Below are 25200 nucleotides of genomic sequence, written 5' to 3' on the forward strand. Positions count from 1 at the left end.
ACCAACCCCATCCCCAGAAATTGGCTGAGTAATGGTTACTGAGGAAAGCTAAGAGAACAACATTCCCCCTACCATTCCACATATGGCAATATATATCATTTTACGAGAAGAGCACCTGCAGTTTCAGGCAAATAGCACACACTTCACGTAATTCTGAACATTCTACCTCTGCATTTAGTCCAGCCCAACTTGGTTTCTACATATAGAATACATAGAATAAACCAGGTTGGAAGAGACCTTCAAGATCATCGCGTCCAACCCAGCAACCAATCCAACACCACCCAAACATCTAACCCATGGCACCAAGCACCCCATCAAGTCTTCTCCTGAAAACCTCCAGTGATGGCGACTCCACCACCTCCCCAGGCAGCCCATTCCAATGGGCAATCACTCTTTCTGTATAGAACTTTTTCCTAACATCCAGCCTGAACCTCCCCTGGCGCAGCCTGAGACTGTGTCCTCTTGTCCTGGTACTGGTTGCCTGGAAGAAGAGACCAACATCTGTCTATCTACAACCTCCCTTCAAGTAGTTGTAGACAGCAATAAGGTCACCCCTGAGTCTCCTCTTCTCCAGGCTAAGCAACCCCAGCTCCCTCAGCCTCTCCTCGTAGGGCTTATGTTCCAAACCCCTCACCAACTTTGTTGCTCTTCTCTGGACTCGTTCCAGCAAGTCAACCTCCTTCCTAAACTGAGGGGCCCAGAACTGGACACAGGACTCAAGGTGTGGCCTAACCAGTGCAGTGTGCAGGGGCACAATGACCTCCCTGCTCCTGCTGGCCACACTGTTCCTGATGCAGGCCAGGATGCCATTGGCCCTCCTGGCTGCCTGGGCACTCTGCAGGCTCATGTTCAGTCTACCATCGACCAGCACCCCCAGGTCCCTCTCAGCCTGACTGCTCTCCAGCCACTCTGACCCCAGCCTGTAGCTCTGCATGGGGTTGTTGTGGCCAATGTGCAGAACCCGGCACTTGGATGTGTTCAATCTCATGCTCTTGGACTCTGCCCATCTGTCCAGCCTGTCGAGGTCCCTCCAGCAGATCAACTCCTGCCCCCAGCTTGGTGTCATCAGCAAATTTACTGATGATACAGCCCATTATTTAAAGAAAGGGCAGATTTATTCTGTAAGTCACCTGTCCTGACCCACCTGTTTTCTCAAGTTCTTCAGCAAAATATGGGTCATTGAGATCAACATCAGATGGAAGTTCATCTTCACTCTGTTCTCTCTCAGCAGTAGCCTGTAACAAAGCACAAACATTTCAGTCCACATATAAACTAAAGTTTCACTGGAATTATATGGTCCTTCTTTTAGCAGTTATGAAGATAAAAAAATTAAATACTGTATGGTGAACATCACAAAACCACAAAACACTAGAAATAGCTAGTAAAGACAAATCAACAATTTGAAATCTGCTTTACAAATGGAAAGCTTTGTGTCAACCTGAAGAAAGACTATTTATACATTCCAAGGATCATTATTAGATGTACCCATAAACTGTGATGCATTTGCTAACCATACCAACAAATGACAGGATCACAGCATTCTTAAGTTCTTACACTGTGTTCCAGAAAAACTCAGGGGAAGAACTTGAGCAAACAGCTTTGTTTTGTGCTTCACTGAGTTTGGATTTAAAAGAACAGATTTTATTACTGGAGGTATCATGTCACACACCTTGTCCCTTGACTTTTCAGACTGAGTAAGAATATTATGGTGGCAAAAGTTGAGCTCTACTACCTACCAGTGCTACCTGCTCTATTCATAGCAACTTTTTCTGTAACCTTTAACAAGGTAGTCATCAAATGCCAATTAAAACCACCCTGGGTTGTAGAGATTACTCTTAAAAACATTATTCTGCAATATGAATTATATTCAGAGCAATTAGAGAATTTAGGGAAGCTGGATTCGGGATGTCACATGCCTTTTTTCCTAGCATATGCACGAACATTTCAATTCCCTGCCCATTTCTGCACACTACTGCCACGAGAGTCAATTACTTCACAACCACTTTCTGCATGTGGAAAGATAAAGCAACAGCAATTTTCACACTGCTGGAGGCTGGCTAAGCTGTCAGCTCGTGGCTTGGACCGCAACACTCTGAGCTGGGTTAGGAACTGGCTGGAGGGCCGAGCCCAGAGAGTGGTGGTGAATGGTGCCACAGCCAGCTGGCGGCCAGGCACCAGTGGCGTCCCCCAGGGATCAGTGCTGGGCCCCATCCTCTTTAACATCTTCATTGATGATCTGGATGAGGGGGTTGAGTCAGTCATCAGCAAGTCTGCAGATGACACCAAGTTGGGAACAGATGTTAGTCAGTTAGAGAGTGGAAAGGCTCTGCAGAGGGACCTCGACCGACTGGACAGATGGGCAGAGGCCAATGGGATGGCATTTAACAAGTCCAAGTGCCGGGTGCTGCACTTTGGCCACGGCAACCCCATGCAGAGCTACAGGCTGGGGTCAGAGTGGCTGGAGAGCTGCCAAACAGAGAGGGACCTGGGGGTGCTGATTGACACCTGCCTAAACATGAGCCAGCAGTGTGCCCAGGTGGCCAAGAGGGCCAATGGCATCCTGGCCTGTATGAGGAATAGTGTGGCCAGCAGGAGCAGGGAAGTCATTGTGCCCCTGGACTCTGCATTGGTTAGGCCACACCTTGAGTCCTGTGTCCAGTTCTGGGCCCCTCAGTTTAAGAAGGACATCGAGACACTTGAACGTGTCCAGAGAAGGGCAACAAGGCTGGGGAGAGGCCTTGAGCACAAGCCCTATGAGGAGAGGCTGAGGGAGCTGGGATTGTTTAGCCTGGAGAAGAGAAGGATCAGAGGTGACCTCATTGCCCTCTACAACTACCTGAAAGGTGGTTGTAGCCAGGAAGGGCTTGGTCTCTTCTCCCAGGCAACCAGCACCAGAACAAGGGGACACAGTCTCAAGCTGTGCCAGGGGAGGTTTAGACTCGAGGTGAGGAAAAAGTTCTTCACTGAGCGAGTCATTCGTCATTGGAATGGGCTGCCCAGGGAGGTGGTGGAGTCACCGTCCCTGGAGGTGTTCAAGGGGAGATTGGACATGGCACTTGGTGCCATGGTCTAGTCGTGAGGTCTGTTGGGACAGGTTGGACTTGATGATCCTTGGGGTCTCTTCCAACCTTAGTGATACTGTGATACTGTGAATTTTTATACACAGAACTATTCACCAAATTTGCTCTTGCCATTTGAAATCTGAATAGTTTTTTGTGGCTATTCATTCTTTGCTATAACAGCTTTAGGAAAAAAAGCTACTATTATTTTAGGCCAAATATTTCCAAACCTGCAATTATAATTATCATAACAACTTTGAACTCTGAGATGCATAAAGTAGCAAACAGCCCCTTCCCAAAGCAAACAAAAAATGTAAATTAAAACCCAACTCTTACAGAACTCATTTATCTCTAAAGCAACACAAGTAGAAAAGCAAACTTTTGCATAAGCATATGTATGATCAATAGTATCCTGAATAGCCTTTTGCCCTGCAAGTTTGACAACAGACTCTCAGTCTTTCCATGTGAGTTACCACTGCCTAGTATAACCTTAAAATATAATGGAAGCTATGCAATTTCTTTATTTAGTTTGTCCACAACAAACAGTAACAGCGACTTAACAGAACAAACAAGCAACAAATCTGCCCAAAGTGGGTGATGCAAACATTACCTTTCTCTTTTTCTTAAGCATTCTTTTTTCCTTCTTCTTCTCTAGATACTTTTGCCATGGAGTTAGGTTATCCTTTCCTTCCAGCTTGTTTTTGACCATTTCTTCAGCAGTTTCTTTGAGGCCTAGAAGAAAAAATAGCAAGTTAAAGGAGTGAGATGACTCTGAATTGTTTTTTAAATCAGCTGCTCTCTCCTTTGTAAAAGAACAATCTACTTTTTCTGCAGCAAGTCCATGAAAACAACATATATATTGCTTAAAACACCATCTTGATAAATAAGGTATTTTTTCTGGGTGTGTTTTTCCAAATGAAATATTCCATCACTAATAAACTGAACACGAGTCAGAAGCAGCAGCTTGCTTATTGTGATATCCCATTCCTCACACTCTTGCTAATCCTCATAAAGGTCTCCAGACCTTCATGTAGACTGCACAATCTAGAGATGCCACTCTTTGAGGATAACACAATAAAAATGACAAAAGACCTATATGAGCCCTATTATTTAATGTACCTTACTATAATTAGCTAAGATTCACAGAACCACACTGAATGCAGTCCAATCATTCAAATCTTTTGTGTTTGGCGAAACAAAGTACAAAATCTGAAGTGACTAAGGGTCACCGAGCACTGGAACAGGGAAGTTGTGGAGTTCCCTTCTCTGGAGACTTTCAAGACCCATCTGGATGCATTCCTGTTTGACCTGCACTAGATTCTATGGTCACAGTATCACAGTATCACACAGTATCACAGTATAACTAAGGTTGGAAGAGACCCCAAGGATCATCAAGTCCAACCTGTCCCAACAGACCTCACAACTAGACCATGGCACCAAGTGCCACGTCCAATCTCCCCTTGAACACCTCCAGGGACGGCGACTCCACCACCTCCCTGGGCAGCCCATTCCAATGACGAATGACTCGCTCAGTGAAGAACTTTTTCCTCACCTCGAGTCTAAACCTCCCCTGGCACAGCTTGAGACTGTATCCCCTTGTTCTGGTCCTGCTCTGACAGGGAAGTTGGACTCTATGATCTCCAGAGATCCCTTCCAAACCCTAACATCCTGTGATCCTATGACATGACAAAAGATCTGAAATATTAAATCACTATCAGAATACAGGGTCATCTCTATAGCTGGTGCTCTCTATTTCACACAGAGATCATATCTGGCTGCAGCCATGCACCTTGCTCACATGACGAAGTTGCTATATACAGCATCTCCATTGCTGAAACTTTGACTCTGTGATAATACTCTGATAATGCTGCAGCATCTCTGATGACCAATGTATTTGTCATTCATCATTGTACAAGAGGACAATCATATTATTTGAATAAAGTAAGAATAAATCTGCAGCTAGAAGAGCACAGAAGTAATAATTTCTTGCATTAGGTACTAATGTCATAACATGACATACATTAAGTTAAACAAGTTATTTTCATGTCATCTAGCCTTTTACAGCTACTTAGTACCAGGCTGCTTTAACAACAGAAAACTATCTAAAATTAAACAGCAGCACACTCCCAGTATGACAGTAACACTCGATTCAGGATCAGTGCTTAAAGTTAATAGCTTGGATTTGGAGTTCGTTTGGTGTCATTAGTTTGTTTTTAATTAAGTATTTGCTATCAAGGAATAGAGATTAAAGGGTATAAACTGCTTGAAACATATCAGCCTCTCAAAGGAAAACCAAAATCTTTGAAAGAATGCTTTGTGTTATCACTGATAAGCAGTTCCAGTCGCAAGAACTCAAGATTAAAAGAGGAAAAACAAAGATTAAAAAAAAATAACAAAAGGCTGCAAGAGAAATAAACCATTTTCCTCTTTGGTTAGCACACAAAGTTCACTAAAGTAATATTTGTACTTAACAGCTATGTGAACTGAAAGACTGAAAAAGAAGAGCATGCTTCTCTCGCCAGATTCTGTGAAGAACTGTAGCTATCAGACCACTAACTCACATCTGCACCTCACCCTTATCTTTTTGTTATAGATATGGTGCAAGAAAAGTCCCCAAGTTTGTTTCCTGAACTGTCAACAGCTTGCTATATACTTTGCTGAAGGAAGTTCTGTGTCCAGTTCTGGGCCCCTCAGTTTAAGAAGGACATCGAGACACTTGAACGTGTCCAGAGAAGGGCAACAAGGCTGGGGAGAGGCCTTGAGCACAGCCCTGTGAGGAGAGGCTGAGGGAGCTGGGATTGTTTAGCCTGGAGAAGAGGAGGCTCAGGGGTGACCTCATTGCCCTCTACAACTACCTGAAAGGTGGTTGTAGACAGGAAGGGCTTGGTCTCTTCTCCCAGGCAACCAGCACCAGAACAAGGGGACACAGTCTCAAGCTGTGCCAGGGAAGGTTTAGACTCGAGGTAAGGAAAAAGTTCTTCACTGAGCGAGTCATTCGTCATTGGAATGTGCTGCCCAGGGAGGTGGTGGAGTCGCCGTCCCTGGAGGTGTTCAAGGGGAGATTGGACGTGGCACTTGGTGCCATGGTCTAGTTGTGAGGTCTGTTGGGACAGGTTGGACTTGATGATCCTTGGGGTCTCTTCCAACCTTAGTTATACTGTGATACTGTGAAGTGTCCTCTTCAATTTCAGAGCATGACAGTCTTCCTAGGGTCCTAGAAAATCAAGCCCCATAGGGGAACACTAATAATTCTGAACAATTCTCACATTAGGGGATCAGAAGTTAAGTCTGAACGTGTTAATTACATTTACACTAAATACCATAGCTGTGTACAGAGTGCCACTGTGTCAATGCCTAGCACTTGAAGCTCCATGCACATCTTGACCTTTAATATAGCATTTTTGTAAGTATGCATTCTGCTTGTTTCTCATCACGTGATCACATTTTACCTTTTCCAGTGGATCTTCACTGCTTGATCTATAGATCACAAAGATGTAACTACTCTTTTTGTTACTCTTCAATCTATAGCTAAGTTACTGAACATAATAATGTACAGCAAAATGACCACACATAACTGAACCTTGTTCTAGAAAGTTTTCTATCATATGTATCATTAGATTATTCAGTGATTCAATATCACCTTACAGTGGAATACATTAAATAACTGGAACATCCCCATTTGACTTTAAGAATATTTAAATCCAGGGGAAAAAAAAAGAACTTCAGTTAAAAGCAGGTTTCATTTTTTGGTGAAAACTTCCATATGCTTCAGGAATGCTTTTTCACAAGTCTTGACATCACACAGCATTTGCATGTTATGAGGACGGACACTGATTTTAGATGGAGCTTAAGTACTTCCAAACTCTTCTTCACAAGATGGAAACTGGCAAAAAAAGTGTATTTCATGATACAAAGAAATTAACTGACTTGCTTTGCAAGATACTGGAGCAGAACTGAGTGTCAAGAAGACAGAATCCGCATCCCTGTCGGGAAGTAACAGCCTGAGCATTGCATGAAGTGTTTTTCTCCTACCTGCAATTTCTTGTTCAATTCACAGAATGGTAGAGATTGGAAAGGACCTCTAGAGACCATCTAGGTCAATCCCCTTGCTAAAGCAAGTTCAGTTCACCTAGAGTAGGCTGCATAGAATCACATCCAGATAGGCTTTGTATATCTCCAGAGAAGGAGACACTACACACTTTTTTTTAACTTCTGTAAAAAAAGGATATTCTAAATATCCTTTTTTACAACATGAGTGCTACATCTTGGGAGCTTTCTGCTTCCCTCTCCAAGTCTGATAGTTGCCATCTATTCCCTAATTCTATTTCTTCTAATTTTCTCTATTCAGCATCCCTTCTTGGCATTGCAGTCCAGCCCTCACCTAACCAAATCCTACTCTCCTGCCCCTCATTACATTTTTATGGCATGGAAATTATACTCAGACCTCTCCGGATTTCTTCAACTCCCAGGTTTCTTAGTTGGCCTGTTCTTCCTCCTCATCATTTCAGTAGCAAGGAATTGAAAATGGAATTCATAATGGAAAAAATGGGCAGCTTTCATGGGCAGTTCTACCTGTTCTCAGAAACGCAGGCAGAGTATTTTTTTTCCTGAAAAACTGCAAGCACCAATTCCTGTTCTTGCAATTGGCAACACTCCAAAAATAATTCAAAGGCTGGAGAGTCAGTTACAACACATCTGAAACACGAAGTGTGGACAAGATCTAAACCCATGCCTTATAGAAAGAAAAGTGTGGAGCAAAAACATGATAAAGTATCCTTGGGTTATCTAGAATTAACACTATCACAGAATCATAGAATCAAGAAGGCTGGAAAAGACTTCAGAGATCATCAAGTCCAACCTATCAGCCAACACCTCATGACTAATTAAACCATGGCTTCAAGTGCCACATCCAATCCCCTCTTGAACACCTCCAGGAATGGTGACTCCACCACCACCCTGGGCAGCACATCCCAATGGCCAATTACTCTGTGAAGAACCTTCTCCTCACCTCAAGCCTAATGTGGCAAACCAGCCACAAAAATTGGGTACTAAGCCAGCAAACAAATGCAGAGCCACAACAAAGAAAGGATCTTTTATAGATTCACTAAAAATGTGCCACTAAGAAACCCTAATTTCTAACTATACACCTCTTAATCTCCAAAGTCACTGAAAGCAGTCACCAGCAGACGAGAAATTGAACTAGTACTATTACTTTGGATACTGTTTTGTAGTGCTTTTCGCAGGGTGGGGGGGAAGAAGCACTGGTAAGGTAGCAACCTTGCATGTCCTCTCTGAAGAGTAAATACTTGATTAAAAAAAATGAAATGTCACTTCTCCAGAAAGAGAGAGACCCAAAATCTCAAAGGAGGTTACAAGATTTCAGATTTATTTGCCTGGAAAATGGAATCATTTGATCCATCTGGCATAGAATGACTTGGAGGAAAATATAGCCCTTTCTTGTGGTATTTGGCAGTCTCATGAAAGGCATTAGAGTTTCTCCACAGATTAGAATGGCTTAGAAACTACTGTCCAGACCACTTCCCGAGAATAAGAGTGTATTTAAGTGGTCAAAGGCTTTTGATTGCAGAAGGGGAAAGGAATTGTCTACTTTATGTGGAATTATTAACTGGCCATAGAAAAGTCAAATTTATACTCTTACCAATAACAATTTTTTTTCAGAAAACTAGTCACATTTAATCTTCTCAAATAAGGGCCAAGAAAAAGAGGGGGGAAAGATCATCTGTATTAGCATACAACTAAATAATATCCGAGCTAAAAGGATTCAAAATGTGATGCTATGACAAATCTAAATATGGTAGGAGAGGGAGGGTGGCCACAATTTGTTCTTTAAATATTTAGCTTTGGTAATTTTTGCAAGGTTAACAGCATGCAACTGACACAGAATCACAGAATGACAGGATGTTAGACGTTGGAAGGGACATCAAGAGATCATTGAGTCCAACCCTCCTGCCAAAAGCAGGATCACCTAGGGTACTCCACACAGGAATGCATCCAGGAGTTTTGAAAGTCTCCAGACAGTTATTGGAAGCTAAGAAGATACTTCTCTATTCTCAGGAAATCTAAATGAGTAAGTTCATCTAGCACATAATGTCTTGCCAGGAATAAAACAAACAAACAACACTTCCCGCCCCCACCCCCAAAAAAACCCAACCAAAACCAAACAACAACCCAAACAACCAAAACCAAAACATACCTTGTTGCAGGTAGATAAAAGGAACAGCAGAGAAAAATACTCTGGTAACATTACATTTTGTCACCCCTGAAGATAAGACATCTCAAATCATGGCAGATTTCTTAACATATAACTGCCTGCAAAAAAACCCCACTGCACTAGGCAGCTAAGATGTCAAATGTGAAAAACTGCAGTGCTGAGCCCAGCAGTATCAGAGGACACAGTAAGCCATGATATAGACTGTGATATATATTCCATATGGGCATTTTTGTGCTGCATATAGTCTGTAACAACAGACAGTTGGGGTTTACTATGTACTTTACAGAGACATGATTACGTGCTCTTCTATTTCTGATGAAAACACAAGTTAAAATTTCCTTTAAAGCCTAGCTGAATGTTTACATCTCACTGTTACCAAAGGAATAATTTTAAAGCCAAATTAAAACAAACCCCCAACCAACCAACAAAACCCAACCCAAACCACAAAAGCCCTAAATGAAAAGCTAAATATCTCCCTCTTTGTCTAAAGGGAGCTGGCTATGGATGCATAGTCATCGTTGCTCAAATCAGATATGATTAAGAAAACAGATGGATGCTTAAATGTATTTAATACTGATTTTTGTGCCTAAAAGAAACAGACCAAAGATGGAGCTACATCTAATTTATTTTTGCTGGCACTGTACTTTATTTAAAACTATTATGATTCAAGAATAACTGAATCATTCACAAAGCATGCTTTCTATAACCATGTGTAAATATTTGTGCCAAAACTCAAATCTTCAAATTAACTCAAAACTCTGCCTTTCAATTGAAAAGCCTCCTAGATTTAACTGTTCTAACTCCAGGTATATGTACCACTTGGGCAGGAAAAAGATTTTGCAATAAATCAAGTAGATCAAGGAAGAGCTTGATAAAAACTAAAAAATTAGACATAAAACTAGTTCTGAAAAAATTAAAGGAGTCTTAAGAGATTGTAACAAAAACTATTTTTTAATTTCCAGAGTGCTCTAATAGAACATAATTAAATTGTTTGGGAATTTAAATTAGCATTATTTTTTCAAGCCAAACAGTCACAGTAACTAATGTATTTTCTGTCCTGTAAGAAAGTACTGCCTCAGCTGCGTGCACATTGCCAGAGCTATAAACTACTGGTCAGCATGTACTGACTAGAATCCACCATAAAAATAAATCTATCTCCCTTTCAGGTGTGCAGGACCTCCTCTCCAAATCAGTAACAGCTAAAGTAACATTAGACTTACAAGCAATGTTAACCACAGAATGGTACGGGTTGGAAGGGATCTCCAGAGGCCAAGTCCAAAGCAGGATCGCCTAGGCAGGCCACACAGGAACACATCCAGGCGAGTTTTGAGTCTCCAGAGAAGGAAATTTCACAATGTCTCTGAGCAGCCTGGCCCAGTACTCCGTCACCCTCACCATGTAGAAGTTTCTCCTCATGTTGAGGTGGAACTTTGTCTTCCAGTTTGTACCATTTGCTCCTTGTCCTATCATTGGACACCACAAACTATCGCCTTATCTTGACACCCCACCTCAGATATGTATGGACATAGTAAGATCCCTTCTTAGCCTTGTCTTCTCAAGACTAAACAGCTGCAATTCTCTCAGTCTTTCTTCATAGATATTGAAGTCTCATAATCATCCTCATAGCTCTTTGTTGGACTCTCCAGCAAATCCCCAGCAAATCCCCAAATCTCCAGCAAATCCCCATCTCACCTGAATTGGGGTGCCCAAACAGAGAGGGACCTGGGGGTGCTAATTGACACCCGCCTAAACATGAGCCAGCAGTGTGCCCAGGTGGCCAAGAGGGCCAATGGCATCCTGGCCTGTATTAGGAATAGTGTGGCCAGCAGGAGCAGGGAGGTCATTGTGCCCCTGTACTCTGCATTGGTTAGGCCACACCTTGAGTACTGTGTCCAGTTCTGGGCCCCTCAGTTTAAGAAGGACATCGAGACACTTGAACGTGTCCAGAGAAGGGCAACAAGGCTGGGGAGAGGCCTTGAGTACAAGCCCTATGAGGAGAGGCTGAAGGAGCTGTGATTGTTTAGCCTGGAGAAGAGAAGGATCAGAGGTGACCTCATTGCTCTCTACAACTACCTGAAAGGTGGTTGTAGACAGGAGGGGGTTGGTCTCTTCTCCCAGGCAACCAGCACCAGAACAAGGGGACACAGTCTCAAGCTGTGCCAGGGGAGGTTTAGACTCGAGGTGAGGAAAAAGTTCTTCACTGAGCGAGTCATTCGTCATTGGAATGGGCTGCCCAGGGAGGTGGTGGAGTCGCTGTCCCTGGAGGTGTTCAAGGGGTGCCATGGTCTAGTTGTGAGGTCTGTTGGGACAGGTTGGACTTGACGATCCTTGGGGTCTCTTCCAACCTTAGTTACTGTGATACTGTGATACTGTGGATACAGTATTCCAGATACGGTCTAACCAGGGCAGAGTAGTGGTGGAGCAGAACCTCCCTAGACTTGCAGGACATGTGTTTCTTGATGCACCCCAGTATATCATTGGACATTCATTTTCACTTATAGAACTTGTGTTTTGGACAAAATCATATTCAGGGTGCCAACATCTAGTAGTGGCATTGAGTGACCTCATGAAAATTAGCATATTCACTAGCAAAGGCAAGTGAACACTTCTGAGATTTCCAGAACCTCTGTTCTTTGAGGAAACAGTAACTTTTTTTCTGGGAAAGAAATGAGGAAATATTAACATATACTGCAAAACCATAGTTTATAGTATTTGATGAGAGTTTAGCAACTACCAGTGTGAACTTCACCGTGTATACATGTGCATTCAACCCATCACTACATGAACAAACCTGATGCAGTGCACAGACGTCCAGATAACTCTAGACAAAGTCAACCATGTTTATCAGGATAGGGTTCTTTGGTTTGCTTTGTGAGTGGACTTTTTTTCCCATCTCTCCCTCAAAGAAGATGAGGATATAGCAGAAGTCCAAGGAATACCACAAGATGCTGCAGTAAGGCAAAGCTGGGCTAGATGTAATACACAGTAAATGCAATTTTGCATAGCAACAAAGAAACAGGCAGCCCATGTATTAGGAAACTGACTGCCATCTGTATTACAGTTCCTAAATGTTAGTATAATTATATGTATGTATACTACTTTTTTACTTGTAACATGCAAGGCACAGTTTTAAGAGGCACAGCCTTTCAGATGACTCCTTGCTCCCCTGTGCAAGAGACTGAAGAGAGTTCTCTTTAGTCTCTCTTAAAAGCAATATTCCATTTCCTCCAATAAATGCTTTGCCCTAGAATCCTAACTACATCACCACATTGCATTGTTTAAGACTCTGATTTACAGAGCTTCCATACAATTAGCAAGATTCTTAGGAAGACAGTCTAACAAACAAAAAATCCCTAAACGTTTTCCAAACCAACACAATAAAAGGCTGCTTATCTAACTGTTTAATCAAAGCTTGGCCTATATAAATACACAAAATTCTTGCAACAACTGATTCAGCTGTGGTTTCCACCTTCAGTCTGAATATGGCAACAAAAAATACTTGCAAAAATCATGTAATAGCTGCCTAGGTGTGAAAACTCATTTGCCTTCAATGCTCAGTGACACGATGCATTAAGGCTACTGAACTACATCAAGAATGCAAATACTGACACTCTGTGGGCAGCTGAAATAAAACATGGAGATACAGCTGCATCAATACCTCTCCTATCATGCATGATACAGTCTTTCTCTAAGAAGTTTAGAGATTCTAGTATGTCTCTGTATTTACAGTCAGAGTCAGGATGTGCCCTTACATAGCCTCCAGCCCTACACTTACTGGGCCAATACAGCACCTTGTTGCCACTGAAAATGAAATGTCATACTTCCCTAGTCTCTGGAAGGGATAATTTAACCCTCTGAGCATTCACCAAATGCTCATATTTGTCTATCTGACTCACTGACTGGAAAAGATACAGATTTTTAATTTGTGGATGGAGCAAGTTCTAAACTGGCTCCTTACATCCACAGAAGGAAATCACAAACCTATAAGCAAAATACAAAAATGAATCTGAAGGAAAAAAACCTCTAGACATTTATTTTCCTATCTCAGGATGAGGTCTGCTGGGATGCTACATGGTGAAATTACTTTTTTTTTAAAATTTATTTTAAACTTCCAGATAAAAATCTGGATGTCACTGGCCCCCAGCTTTTCTTCCTGGTAGCTTTGTTTCCCCACAGAGCAGTCTCACTGGAAGGTCAGACCTCTCCCTTCTCTGTTCCTCCAAATCTTCAGCATTCTGCACCCAATATTTTCAAACCATTCTCCTCTAATTTTATGCTACGTATCCAAATCATACTGGTTTCCATTTTCACAAGTGTAGGTATGTTTTATGACTCTATGACAAACACATGATTTCTATTCAAGAAAATCTATAAAGTATCACAGTATAACTAAGGTTGGAAGAGACCCCAAGGATCATCAAGTCCAACCTGTCCCAACAGACCTCACAACTAGACCATGGCACCAAGTGCCACGTCCAATCTCCCCTTGAACACCTCCAGGGACGGCGACTCCACCACCTCCCTGGGCAGCACATTCCAATGACGAACGACTCGCTCAGTGAAGAACTTTCTCCTCACCTCGAGTCTAAACCTCCCCTGGCACAGCTTGAGACTGTGTCCCCTTGTTCTGGTGCTGGTTGCCTGGGAGAAGAGACCAACCCCTTCCTGTCTACAACCACCTTTCAGGTAGTTGTAGAGGGCAAAGAGGTCACCCCTGAGCCTTCTCTTCTCCAGGCTAAACAATCCCAGCTCCCTCAGCCTCTCCTCATAGGGCTTGTGCTCAAGGCCTCTCACCAGCCTTGTTGCCCTTCTCTGGACATGTTCAATTGTCTCGATGTCCTTCTTAAACTGAGGGGCCCAGAACTGGACACAGGACTCAAGGTGTGGCCTAACCAATGCAGAGCACAGGGGCACAATGACCTCCCTGCTCCTGCTGGCCACACTATTCCTAATACAGGCCAGGATGCCATTGGCCCTCTTGGCCACCTGGGCACACTGCTGGCTCATGTTTAGGCGGGTGTCAATCAGCACCCCCAGGTCCCTCTCTGTTTGGCAGCTCTCCAGCCACTCTGACCCCAGCCTGTAGCCCTGCATGGGGTTGCCATGGCCAAAGTGCAGCACCAGTAATGTATGAAAAAGCAAGCACAAAACACACACACAAAACAGTCAACAACAAAAATCTATAAAGGGAGGCTTATGGCTGAGAAACTGAGTCCAGTTATATTATTTCCCCTGTTTCCCTCATTGTAATCCATCTACATTTCAACTTATAGAAAGAAGGTCAGTTTCTACTACCATAAATCCAACTCCTTACACTACATCTCTGTTACCAAGCCAATACTGCATACACTCCAAGTTAGGAAAAGAGAAAAAGATAAAGCTTACCTGGAACCCATTTAACCTCCATTCCTATGTCCTTTTCTTCCTCTTTTTTCTCTTTTTCTTGGATACTTTGCAGAAGTTCTCTGTACTTGGCAATTTGCTCTTCATCATCTTTTTGGCTTTTCCTGGGTTTGTCATCTTCCATTTTATGAGCTACATCATCATCTGGAAAGAGTGAGTAGAGCTATCACAGCCAGCCTCAAGACAGCCATCAACTGAAGTTAGTGTTTAGGGAACACACCTAAGGCACATATACATTGCTCCTAAAAACCAATCTAAAACATTTTTACCTATTATCCTCCCAGAGAACAACCAGTTTTAGAATTCTCCTACCTGGATTAAAGAAAAACAGGACCTGAAAAAACAAAAGAAGATTTGTCCACCAAAGGCAATAGCTGATGGACACAGCATCCTTCCCAGCATTTAAAAATTATTAGCTTCAAAGAATCTCACAGCACAGTTGAGCCTAAATCTCAAAAAGTAGTTGTGCAAAGCATCTTGAAAATAGAGTGCCATGCTTCACTATATAAACATTGCAAGATTCTCTCATTAATTATTCAATGTCCTAATCTTCAGTGACTTGCTAAATTAACAAATTAAGCAAGGCCAAAAGAAGGGGTTTTTGGTTCCTTCTTGTTGTTTTTGTTTGTTTGTTTTGTTGGGTTGGTTGTGTGGGGAGTTTTTGGTTTTGTTTTTTTCTTTAACACAATTACAACGTGACTTACAACAAGCTCTTCAACAAATCTTGCAGAGAGAACAAGCTTGTAGGGCTTTAAAGATCTTGCAGCCTCTCTTAACTCAAGAAAAGTAGGCTTAGGGCAGGCTTCCTTTTTCTGCTTCTCTGCAGTAAAACTTTGCTTCCTACAGTACCGAGTCTGTCATTTCAAGTTAACACAGCACAACCTCTGGTCTTCGGTGTGACACTTGGGTGTGACACTTCTCTTTTCTACATCCCATCACTGTCAAGAAGCTGGCTGTTGGTTGAATTCTTCACCATTCATAGAATAAAAAGATCATTTTGGTTGGAAAAGACTTTTAAGATCAAGTCCAACTGCTAAATCAGCACTGCCAAGTCCACCACTAGACCATGCCACTGAGCAGCACATCTATACATCTTTCAAATACCTTCAGGGATGGTGATTCCACTACTTCCCTGGGCAGCCTGTTCCAGTGCTTGACAACCCTTTTGGTGAAGAATTTTTTCCTAATGTCCAACCTAAACCTCATCTGGTGCTACTTGAGGCCATTTCCCCTTGTCTTGTTACTTCGAAAAAGAGGCCAACACTCACCTCACTATAACCTCTTTTCAGGGAGATGTAGAGACCAATCTGGTCTCCCCTTGAGCCTCCTTTCCTCCAGAATAAACAACTCCAGTTTCCTCATTCCTTATAGAACATGTTCTCTTGATCCTTCACTAGTTTCACTGCTCTTCTCTTTAATATCTTTAGTGTGTCCAGAGAACTGGCCTCCATACTGAGTCCTAATCAACACCACTGGTGACCAGATGTAACTCCGTTCACCACCAAGCTTTGGCCCTGGCCATCCAGTCAGTTTTGTACCCAATGAAGAACTGCCCATCTGTGCTGGGTTACACCCATCCTGGGGGAGGGCTTCAAGAGCCCTGCTTCCCCAGGGGACAAAAGAAATCTGATCCAGGTGAACAGAGAGGGACTTGAGGAGGAGGGGTGCCCTGGGTCAAAGGCGGTCTATTCCACTGCCCTTTCTTGTCCAGCAAGCCTATAAAAAGGAAGACGCTGCAGCCATTTGCTCTCTTTGCTCCTGCCTTGCCTGTTTGAAAGGACCAACAGCTGCTGCTGGCCTCCTGGTTCTGCCACATGGTTGGGCCTGGTCTTCTCCCTGCCACATCCATGCTTCTCGGAAGGGCTGACATCCACATACATCGAGTGAGATACAAGGCCATCCAAATTTGGGTTTGTGTATTTTCCTATTCATCCTTATTTCTTACCCTTGTAAATCCTCCCTCTTACTGCTATATATATATATATTGTTAAAAAATTTACTTTTCCTCCTTCCAAACTGACTCCAGATTACTTTTTGGTAGATTTACTTCCTTCTCTTTTCCCCTACCCCTTTTTTTCCTTCTTCTCCTTTTCCTCATCAGGGAAAAGGTGCAGTGGGAGGCAGGGGAGGAATTCATAATTTGCTACCATCTGAGCTCTTAAACTCCAGTCAAGGCTCAAACCACTAAATCATCTAAGCCATAAAGAGCCAGTTTCTCCAGGAGAATGATGTGGGAAATGGTGTCAAAGGCTTTACTGAAGTCTAGGTAGACAAGATCCACAGCCTTCCCTTATCCATTAAGCATGTCACCTTGTCATAAAAGACCAGTTTCATGAAGCAGGACCTGCCCCTTATAAACTCATGATGACTGGGCCTGATCACCTTGTCTGTACCTGCTGCATGATGGCACTCAGAATGGTCTAGTCCATAACCTTATCCAGCAATGAGGTCAGACTGACAGGCCTGTAGTTTGCCAGATCCTCCTTCCTGTAGACTGGGCTTTGGTCTTTCTAATTTTCTCCCTTCTTAACCTCACAACATCCATGTAGTATCCTTGCAGTCCTCCTGAGTTGCATTCCTCTTCTTCCTAAGGCCAAAAATTCCCCTTTTTTTTCTTAAGTTCCAGCCAAAGCTCTCTGTTCAGCAGGCTGGGCTTCTTCACAACTAGCTCGTCTTTCAGCACATGGGGACAGTTAACTGCAGCTGCTTTTCCACTTTCCTCATCAGAAGCTGATGAGAAGCTGAGATCTAAAAGGAAAGCATCTGCTCATACAGAAAGCAAAAGGCATTGTGTTTTGAAGATCAAGAAGAAAAATAAGCCTTTTTTTTTTGTTTATTCTCATTTCACAGGGCACCAACAAGAAGTAAAGCCATATTGGATGGGAACTGAAGAAATCCTTAAGCTAAAAAAGGGACTACCAGTTTGTATTTGTGACTGGGTTTGCTAGTTTTGATAGGAGAAATTTAAGTGGCAATGCATATTGCTCTACTCTCTCCTTTAGACAAAACATGCATCTCTTTTGTCAAAATTAACAGTTTGAAAATGATTGTTCAGCACTGCCTTCAAAAAAATCCCTTGAACCTTTTCATTCTGTATGCAGATAAAGAACACTTGACAATAGCTGCAAGAAAGAAAAGCGAGCCGAGCACGTTCTCAAAGTTTGTTCAGTGTTCAAATAACCTTATCACCAGCCTTCAAGTACCACGCTGCATTGCACAACGTGAGGAACCACTTTCTGATGGATATTAAGGCAGAATGCTTTCTGCCAAGAGCTTGTTCAAAGACTTTTTGAAGAAAACAGAAACAAACCCAAAAGTTCTGGTGTATTAACAGCTGCACTGCAAGAGAAATATGATTAATCTGTGAAGGAAATAAAAGCAAAACCGGATGAAATTCAAAGTACAAGTATATTCTTCTTGTTTTCAAGGGAGAGTACTAACAGAAGTGTTAAAAAAATGAAAAGAGGAAGTTAAAATCCTGAGGCAGGACAGAAACTCTCCAATACAGTAGTTGGTAGAGGGTTTTGTTTGTTTTTAAAAGCTTTAATTAACCAAAACCATTTCTAATACATGCATCCTGGCTTGTATTAGAAATGCTGTGTTCATCAGGAGTAGGGAGGTGATTGTCCCCTTGTACTCGTGTGGTAGGTTGAGAGAGGGCCTGGCTCTCTCTCCTCCACAGAGTAAGAAACCACAGCTAACCCAGTCGAAGAGCAAAGCTATGTATTTACAAGCATATATGGAAAGCAGGTTATATATAACACAATATATACAGGTATTTACAATATATACACAGAAATATACAGCAAAGAGAAATAACACAACAAAAATCCCTCCCCAAGGAGGGATCCCCTCCCTGCAACCCACTCTCTCCCCCCCTACCTCCCTTTTTTCCCAAAAAGGGGTTAGAGAGAAAGAAAGGCAAGTTATTAAGGGAAAGAGTTGTTAGTAAGCTTCAAAAGCCCACGCAGGATTAGTTTTTGCTTATCTCAAGGCCAACTCCAGCCAGTCCACAAAGAAAGCAGGCAGGGAGAACAGGCTGAAACCCACACTCCCAAACTCCCAAACCAAACTGAACTGAGAGAAAAAAATTCCAACTGCTTTACAATTTAAAGTTGCATTTTGTCTATCCACCAATGAAATTCGTTTAGAATATCAGAATGCTTTTGTTCTAGTACCGAAAACATTCAGCCACAGTGTCCCAGCACTGTTTTGTCTTAAAGGCACAGCCTCAAACGATCACAACTCGGCACTGGCGAGGCCATACCTCAAGCACTGTGTTCAGTTTTGGGCACCTCAACACAAGAGAGATGTTGAGGTACTGGAGCGAGTGCTGAGGAGGGCAATGAATCTGGTTGCCCAGGGATGTGTTTGAGGCCCTGTTCTAGAAGAATTCAAGATCGGACTCGATGTGACCCTGGGCAACCTGATCTAGTTGGAGGTGTCCGGGAGTTGGCTAAGATGACCTTTGAGGGTCCCATCTAACCCAATGTAATCTGTGAATCTGTAATCAAAATAGGTTTATTTAAAGCATATCACAGGAGACATCTTTTTGTAAGGTATTTTCCGGAGAGAAGACAAATACTGGAAGAAGATGACATGAACAGACTGATAACAGACCCCAGGCACTGCAAGAGGCTGACCAGGGAGGTGGTGGAGTCAACATCCTGGGGTTGTTTGAGAAATGTGTGAACATGGCACACTTCAGGACATGGTTTAATGGCCATGGTGATCTTAGTTTAACAGTTAGATTCAATGATCTTAGAGGTCTTTTCCAACCGAAACAATTCTATGATTCCATATTCTGGCTTTTTCAGGTTTTTGCATTGTTTTCCAGGTCAGTCCAAACACTTAAGTGGCATGCACTGGATGCAGTTTTTAAAACTCACTTGGTAAACCAGGTGACTGTAACTGCTGTGGCCCTGGCTGCACCTGACTGGGCATTCCCAGAACCAGGCCTCAGAGCCAGCCAAGACTAACATGCTTGCAGTCAGAGCTGGCTCCTCTCTAGTAAGCAATTTCCCAGTAGGAAATGACACCGGCTTGCAAAAGCACACAAAGATGTGTTCTTAATTCTAAGCTACTGGACACCTCCAACAATTTGTATGAACTTCTTAGATGCTGAGATGAGTGTTGCTTCTGGCTTTCCAAACATCTTCTCTTTCATTTATTATTAAAAGACAAACCTAACACAAAAGCTCTTGCAAACACACTTGGGAAAGCATCTACAACCTGCATCAACTATATAACATTTCTGATGCTTCATCACTAAAAAAATAAGTAAAACTCCACCCAGCAACTCCTCCTTCCCAACAGCTCCATTTGCTTTCTCTGCACTTGTGCACCTCTGGCAGTGGCATAGCTGCACAAAACAAGAGATCTGCAGTTTTAGCGGTCTGTTATTGGAAGCCAAGTACCACAAGAAACTGTGCTCCCTACTCAGACTTCTACTGAGGAGAGCAGGGCTCTACACAATTCCTGACGAGCCTGTTGGTGTTCAAGGTATGTTTGGACGACACAGTTTAACTTTTAGGTTGTCCTGTGTGGGATCTGGACTTGGGCTCAATGATCTTTGTGGGCCCTTCCAGCTCAGGATATTCTCTGATTCTGTCACCCGCAACAGCTAATAAAAAATACAGTGATGGAAGTATTTTGTCACATGTTCTATTCAGGTATTTTGTGCAGCTGTGCAAAGCAGCAGAAAAGATGCTGCTCTTAAAAAGATTAAACCAAAAGAAAACAAGAACAATGGATGTTTACTTTTTCAAAAGTCTGAAGTCTTGCTCACTTATAGAACGTACAATGGTTTGGATTGGAAGGGACCTTAAAGACCACCATGGCTTGGTCACCTTCCACTACACCAGATTGCTCAAGGCCCTGTCCAATCTGGCCTTGAATACCTCCAGGGAGGGGGCACTCGACCTTTCTGGGCAACCTGTTCCAATGTCTCACCACCCTGACTGGAAAGACTTCCTTCCAAATATCAAGTCTAAATATACCCTCCTACAGCTTAAAGCCATTCCCCCTTGTCCTGTCCCTACAAAGCTTTGTAAAAAGTCCTTTTTCAGCTTCAGGTACTGGAAGGCACTTATAAGGTCTCTCTGGAACCTTCTCTTCTCCACACTAAACAGCCCCAACTCTCACAGCCTGTCCCCATACAGGAGATGCTCCAGCCCTCTGATCATCTTTGTGGCCCTTCTCTGGACCCACTCCAGCAGTCTGATATCCTTCTTGTGTTTGGGGCAGCCCAACAACATGTTCATAACACAACGTGTTCACCACTCTATTACAGAGGCTATCCTTTACAGAATGGCATCATAAGAATATGCTCTTTTCTGCACCTACTGCTCCCACTTAGAGATACTGTATTAAGCATTATTGGAGAAACTAAAGCTCAGAGGAGCAGTTAAGAAGTTTGTTTCTATGCAGGATGAAAAACAAATGGATGTTAGCCCTGCCAAGATATTGCCAAGCTGAGTTCACTGCCAGATATCCCAACTCTGTAACCAGAAAAATCTGTAATATTTACTTTTTGCACACTCCAAATTCATCTCTGATTGCAACAATCTGCAGTATAGATCAATTTTAACATCTCTTTCAAAGACTCCATTAAGGCTTAATGAAATTTTCTTTGCCTTGTAATTTAGGCTACATATGTTATTAAGAGCAGATGGAATCTTAGAGTGAAAACAAGCAAGGTAATTCAGGAATTTACATGTCACTGCACCACACACAAGGTTTACATACCTTATGAAGTTAAATGACATTCTTTTTATATTCTTAAGTACACAACCCAAAAGGCATTAGAATGATGTTACTACTACAGTCTAAAGATTCCTTAAATATGTTCTGCTGCTTACCTTTCCCCTCACTGTGTAATACCTATAGGTAAGGATTAGCAGAAGGGCCACAGCACAACTTCTCACCACCAAAACACATTCCCCTGGTTGTCCAAGAACAGTTACTGCTGAAGTGAAGAAGTTCTGTACAATCTCCATCTCCATCAAGACCCTTTAAGGTCAGGAGTGCATTCAACACCCTAAGCCATCCCAACAAGTCCATTTTTAAGGCATGTTCTTCAGTATCTCCTTGTCTTGAAGAGACTTTAGTAAAAGTATAGAGGTCCATGAAGAGGACAAAACACTTTATTAACCTATACCTAATTCATTTAGTCATCAACCACTTCACAGCACCTGGGGGTGCTGGTCAACAGTAGGCTGAACATGAGCCTGCAGTGTGCCCAGGCAGCTAAGAGGGCCAATGGCATCCTGGCCTGCATCAGGAACACTGTGGCCAGCAGGAGCAGGGAGGTCATTCTGCCCCTGTACACTGCACTGGTTAGGCCACACCTTGAATACTGTGTCCAGTTCTGGGCCCCTCAGTTTAGGAAGGAGGTTGACTTGCTGGAACGAGTCCAGAGAAGAGCAACAAAGTTGGTGAGGGGTTTGGAAAACAAGCCCTACGAGGAGAGGCTGAGGGAGCTGGGGTTGCTTAGCCTGGAGAAGAGGAGACTCAGGGGTGACCTTATCACTCTCTACAACTACCTGAAGGGAGGTTGTAGACAGATGGATGTTGGTCTCTTCTCCCAGGCAGCCAGTACCAGAACAAGAGGACACAGTCTCAGGCAGCACCAGGGGAGGTTCAGGCTGGATGTTAGGAAAAAGTTCTATACAGAGAGAGTGATTGCCCATTGGAATGGGCTGCCTGGGGAGGTGGTGGAGTCACCATCATTGGAGGTTTTCAGGAGAAGACTTGATGGGGTGCTTGGTGCCGTGGGTTAGTTGTTTAGGTGGTGTTGGATTGGTTGATGGGTTGGACGCGATGATCTTGAAGGTCTCTTCCAACCTGGTTTATTCTATGTATTCTATGTACATTTCAAACTTTCCTCTGAAAAGGAAACACCCCCAGTTCTGTTGAAAATAATTTTATCTCAGAAATTAAGAGATTAAAGTATGTATTTTCAGACTTGACAAAGAAATGTTAAAGTGCTGTGAAAAGAAGAGCGTAGAAAATTTAAACAACGTGCAAGCTTCTCTTCAGCAAGCAGCTATTCAGGGATTCAGTGGTTAGGATAACTCCTGATCACCTACCATTTACTAATTTACCAGTGCTACTCACAACTTCACAGAAGGCAGCATATCTTCATTCAGCACTGAATGAACCACAGAATCATAGAATTGTCAGGGTTGGAAGGGACATCAAGGATCATCTAGTTCAAACCCTCCACCATGGGCAGGGACACCTGACACTAGATCAGGTTGCTCAGAGACACATCCAGCCTGGCCTTAAAAATTTCCAGGTATGGGGCCTCCACCACCTCCCTGGGCAATCTGTTCTAGTGTCTCACCACCCTCATGGTGAAGAGCTTCTTCTTAACATCCTACCTGAATCTATCCACTTCTAGTTATTTTCACCATTCCCCCTAACCCTATCACTACCTGACATCCTAAAAGGTCCCTCATCAGCTTTCTTGTAGGCCCCCTTAAGATGCTGGAAGGCCACAGTTAGGTCTCTTCAGAGTCTTCTCCTCTCCAGACTGAACAACCCCAATTGTCTCAGTCTGTCTCCATAGGAGAGGAGCTCCAGCCCTCTGATCATTCTCATGGCTCTCCTTTGGATGTCCAGCATGTCCATATCTTTCCTTTAATAGGGGCTCCAGAACTGGATGCAGTACTCTGGGTGGGGTCTCACCAGAGTGGAGTAGATGGGGAGAATCACCTTCCTTGAACTGCTGGCTATGTTTCCCTTGATGCAGCCCAGAAAGTCCTGAGCTGCAAGTGCACACTGACAATTCATATTGAGCTTCTCATCCACCAGTATCCCCAAGTCCTCTTCTTTTGAATGAACAGAACACTACATAAATCATTCAAATATATGATGAAAAGCAAATTTTCCTCAGCAGATTATATCACATCAGCAATAAATAAAATGCCATGACTTAGATCCCCTGTGATCTTGAAGGCACTCAAATTATAACCATTATACTTGGCTTTATCAAACACACCAGATAAAAAGATTTTGCAGCATAGAAATGAAACCCAAAAAGCTGGTTTCAAGCTAGGGTGATAATACTTCAGTCAAACTCTCACTAAGGAATCTTCTAAGTCAGCTGTAACTCCAAATTCAGCTAACATACTCTGCCTCCAAAAAGAATGTAGTAATCTGGGGATCATACTAGTCATATGATTTATGTAAAGAACCAAAATCAGGCTTGCATACTGATTCTCAACTGCATTTATAAACTTGCACATGATTTCTTATCATGTATAAAGAACACTGGAAAAGTATGTTTCACTGAAACAAACAGGAAAAGGAATAAAGAAAAAAGGAATGTCAAGTTCCAGTAAGTAAAAAAATCTCCTGTGGTGTCCATGTTAAATGCCTAACTTATGAATCTTTAAAAGTGTCAGCTTCTGTTAATTTGTCACTATTCTGTCATGAATTCACAGTATCACAGTATCACAGTATAACTAAGGTTGGAAGAGACTCCAAGGATCATCAAGTCCAACCTGTCACCACAGACCTCATGACTAGACCATGGCACCAAGTGCCAGGTCCAATCTCCTCTTGAACACCTCCAGGGACGGTGACTCCACCGCCTCCCTGGGCAGCCCATTCCAATGATGAACGAGTCGCTCGGTGAAGAACTTTCTCCTCACCTCGAGTCTAAACCTCCCCTCATGTATTTCCTAACTGAAAAGAGCAAACAGAAAAATATCCATGTGCTCACCACCAATTTCCCTCCACCTTTAGGTTGTGCATAAAAATTAAGTATATGCCACTTTTGGAGATGCTTAGCTCTGGAGGAAAAGTAGGTTGTTTTCGTAGTAGAATCTGACCACAGCTTTTCTACAATGAGCATGATGTTCTCCCTGAAGACAACATTCAAAGTACTTTTGAAAGACACAAAATTTACATATTTAAATAGCCTGTGTTAAAAGCACTGCAGCTAATGACTTTATGGACAACATTTACTAATGTAAATACCTTGATCCTCTTCTTCTTCTTCTCCACTAGATGAAGCCAAATAAGCTTGAAAATCCATGTCAAGAAGTTCCTCTTTGTTAAAAGTTCTGTTAAGTGACGTTACTCGTTCGTGATCTGTCTCATCCCATGTGATATCTACCTTTAAAATAAGAATGCCATTTATTGAAGCTGAAACACTAAAATTACACATTCTAAGTCTGTCTTTTTAGAGAAAATGATTTGATACCTTGCATTTAAGAAGCAATGTAAACCTGTTACTGAAGTTCTCCACAACAACTGGCTATGATAACCATTTACTAAAATTAATGTAATGGCAATGTTTTGGAATTTGTTCTACAGGGAGTTTCAAGGACTTTTAAGTACATGAAAGGATGAAGAAGTTTCCTCATCCACTGAAGGGTTCTGTTAACAGCAGAACGAACAAACAACATGAAACCTCTGTGAGGCAGCAGATGCTGGCGTTGACACCGCCACTGTTGGGAAATGGTTTGAGCAAGAGGGGACATGGGTCCCAGGAAC

General features: G+C 42.7%; 1 protein-coding gene across 1 annotated transcript in view; it reads right to left on the reverse strand.

The window, feature by feature from the left end:
* ESF1 (ESF1 nucleolar pre-rRNA processing protein homolog) overlaps positions 1-25200 on the reverse strand; it is a 45453-nt gene that overhangs the window by 12186 nt on the left and 8067 nt on the right. Inside the window, exons 7-10 of the mRNA XM_009906895.2 lie at positions 24682-24820; positions 14677-14838; positions 3670-3791; positions 1145-1235 (exon numbers count right to left, since the gene is read on the reverse strand). Coding sequence (XP_009905197.2) covers positions 1145-1235; positions 3670-3791; positions 14677-14838; positions 24682-24820 — 514 coding nt within the window. The remainder of the gene's footprint in view (positions 1-1144; positions 1236-3669; positions 3792-14676; positions 14839-24681; positions 24821-25200) is intronic.

The sequence above is a fragment of the Dryobates pubescens genome, chromosome 3 (genome assembly GCF_014839835.1).
Source record: "Dryobates pubescens isolate bDryPub1 chromosome 3, bDryPub1.pri, whole genome shotgun sequence".
Lineage (NCBI taxonomy): Eukaryota > Metazoa > Chordata > Aves > Piciformes > Picidae > Dryobates > Dryobates pubescens.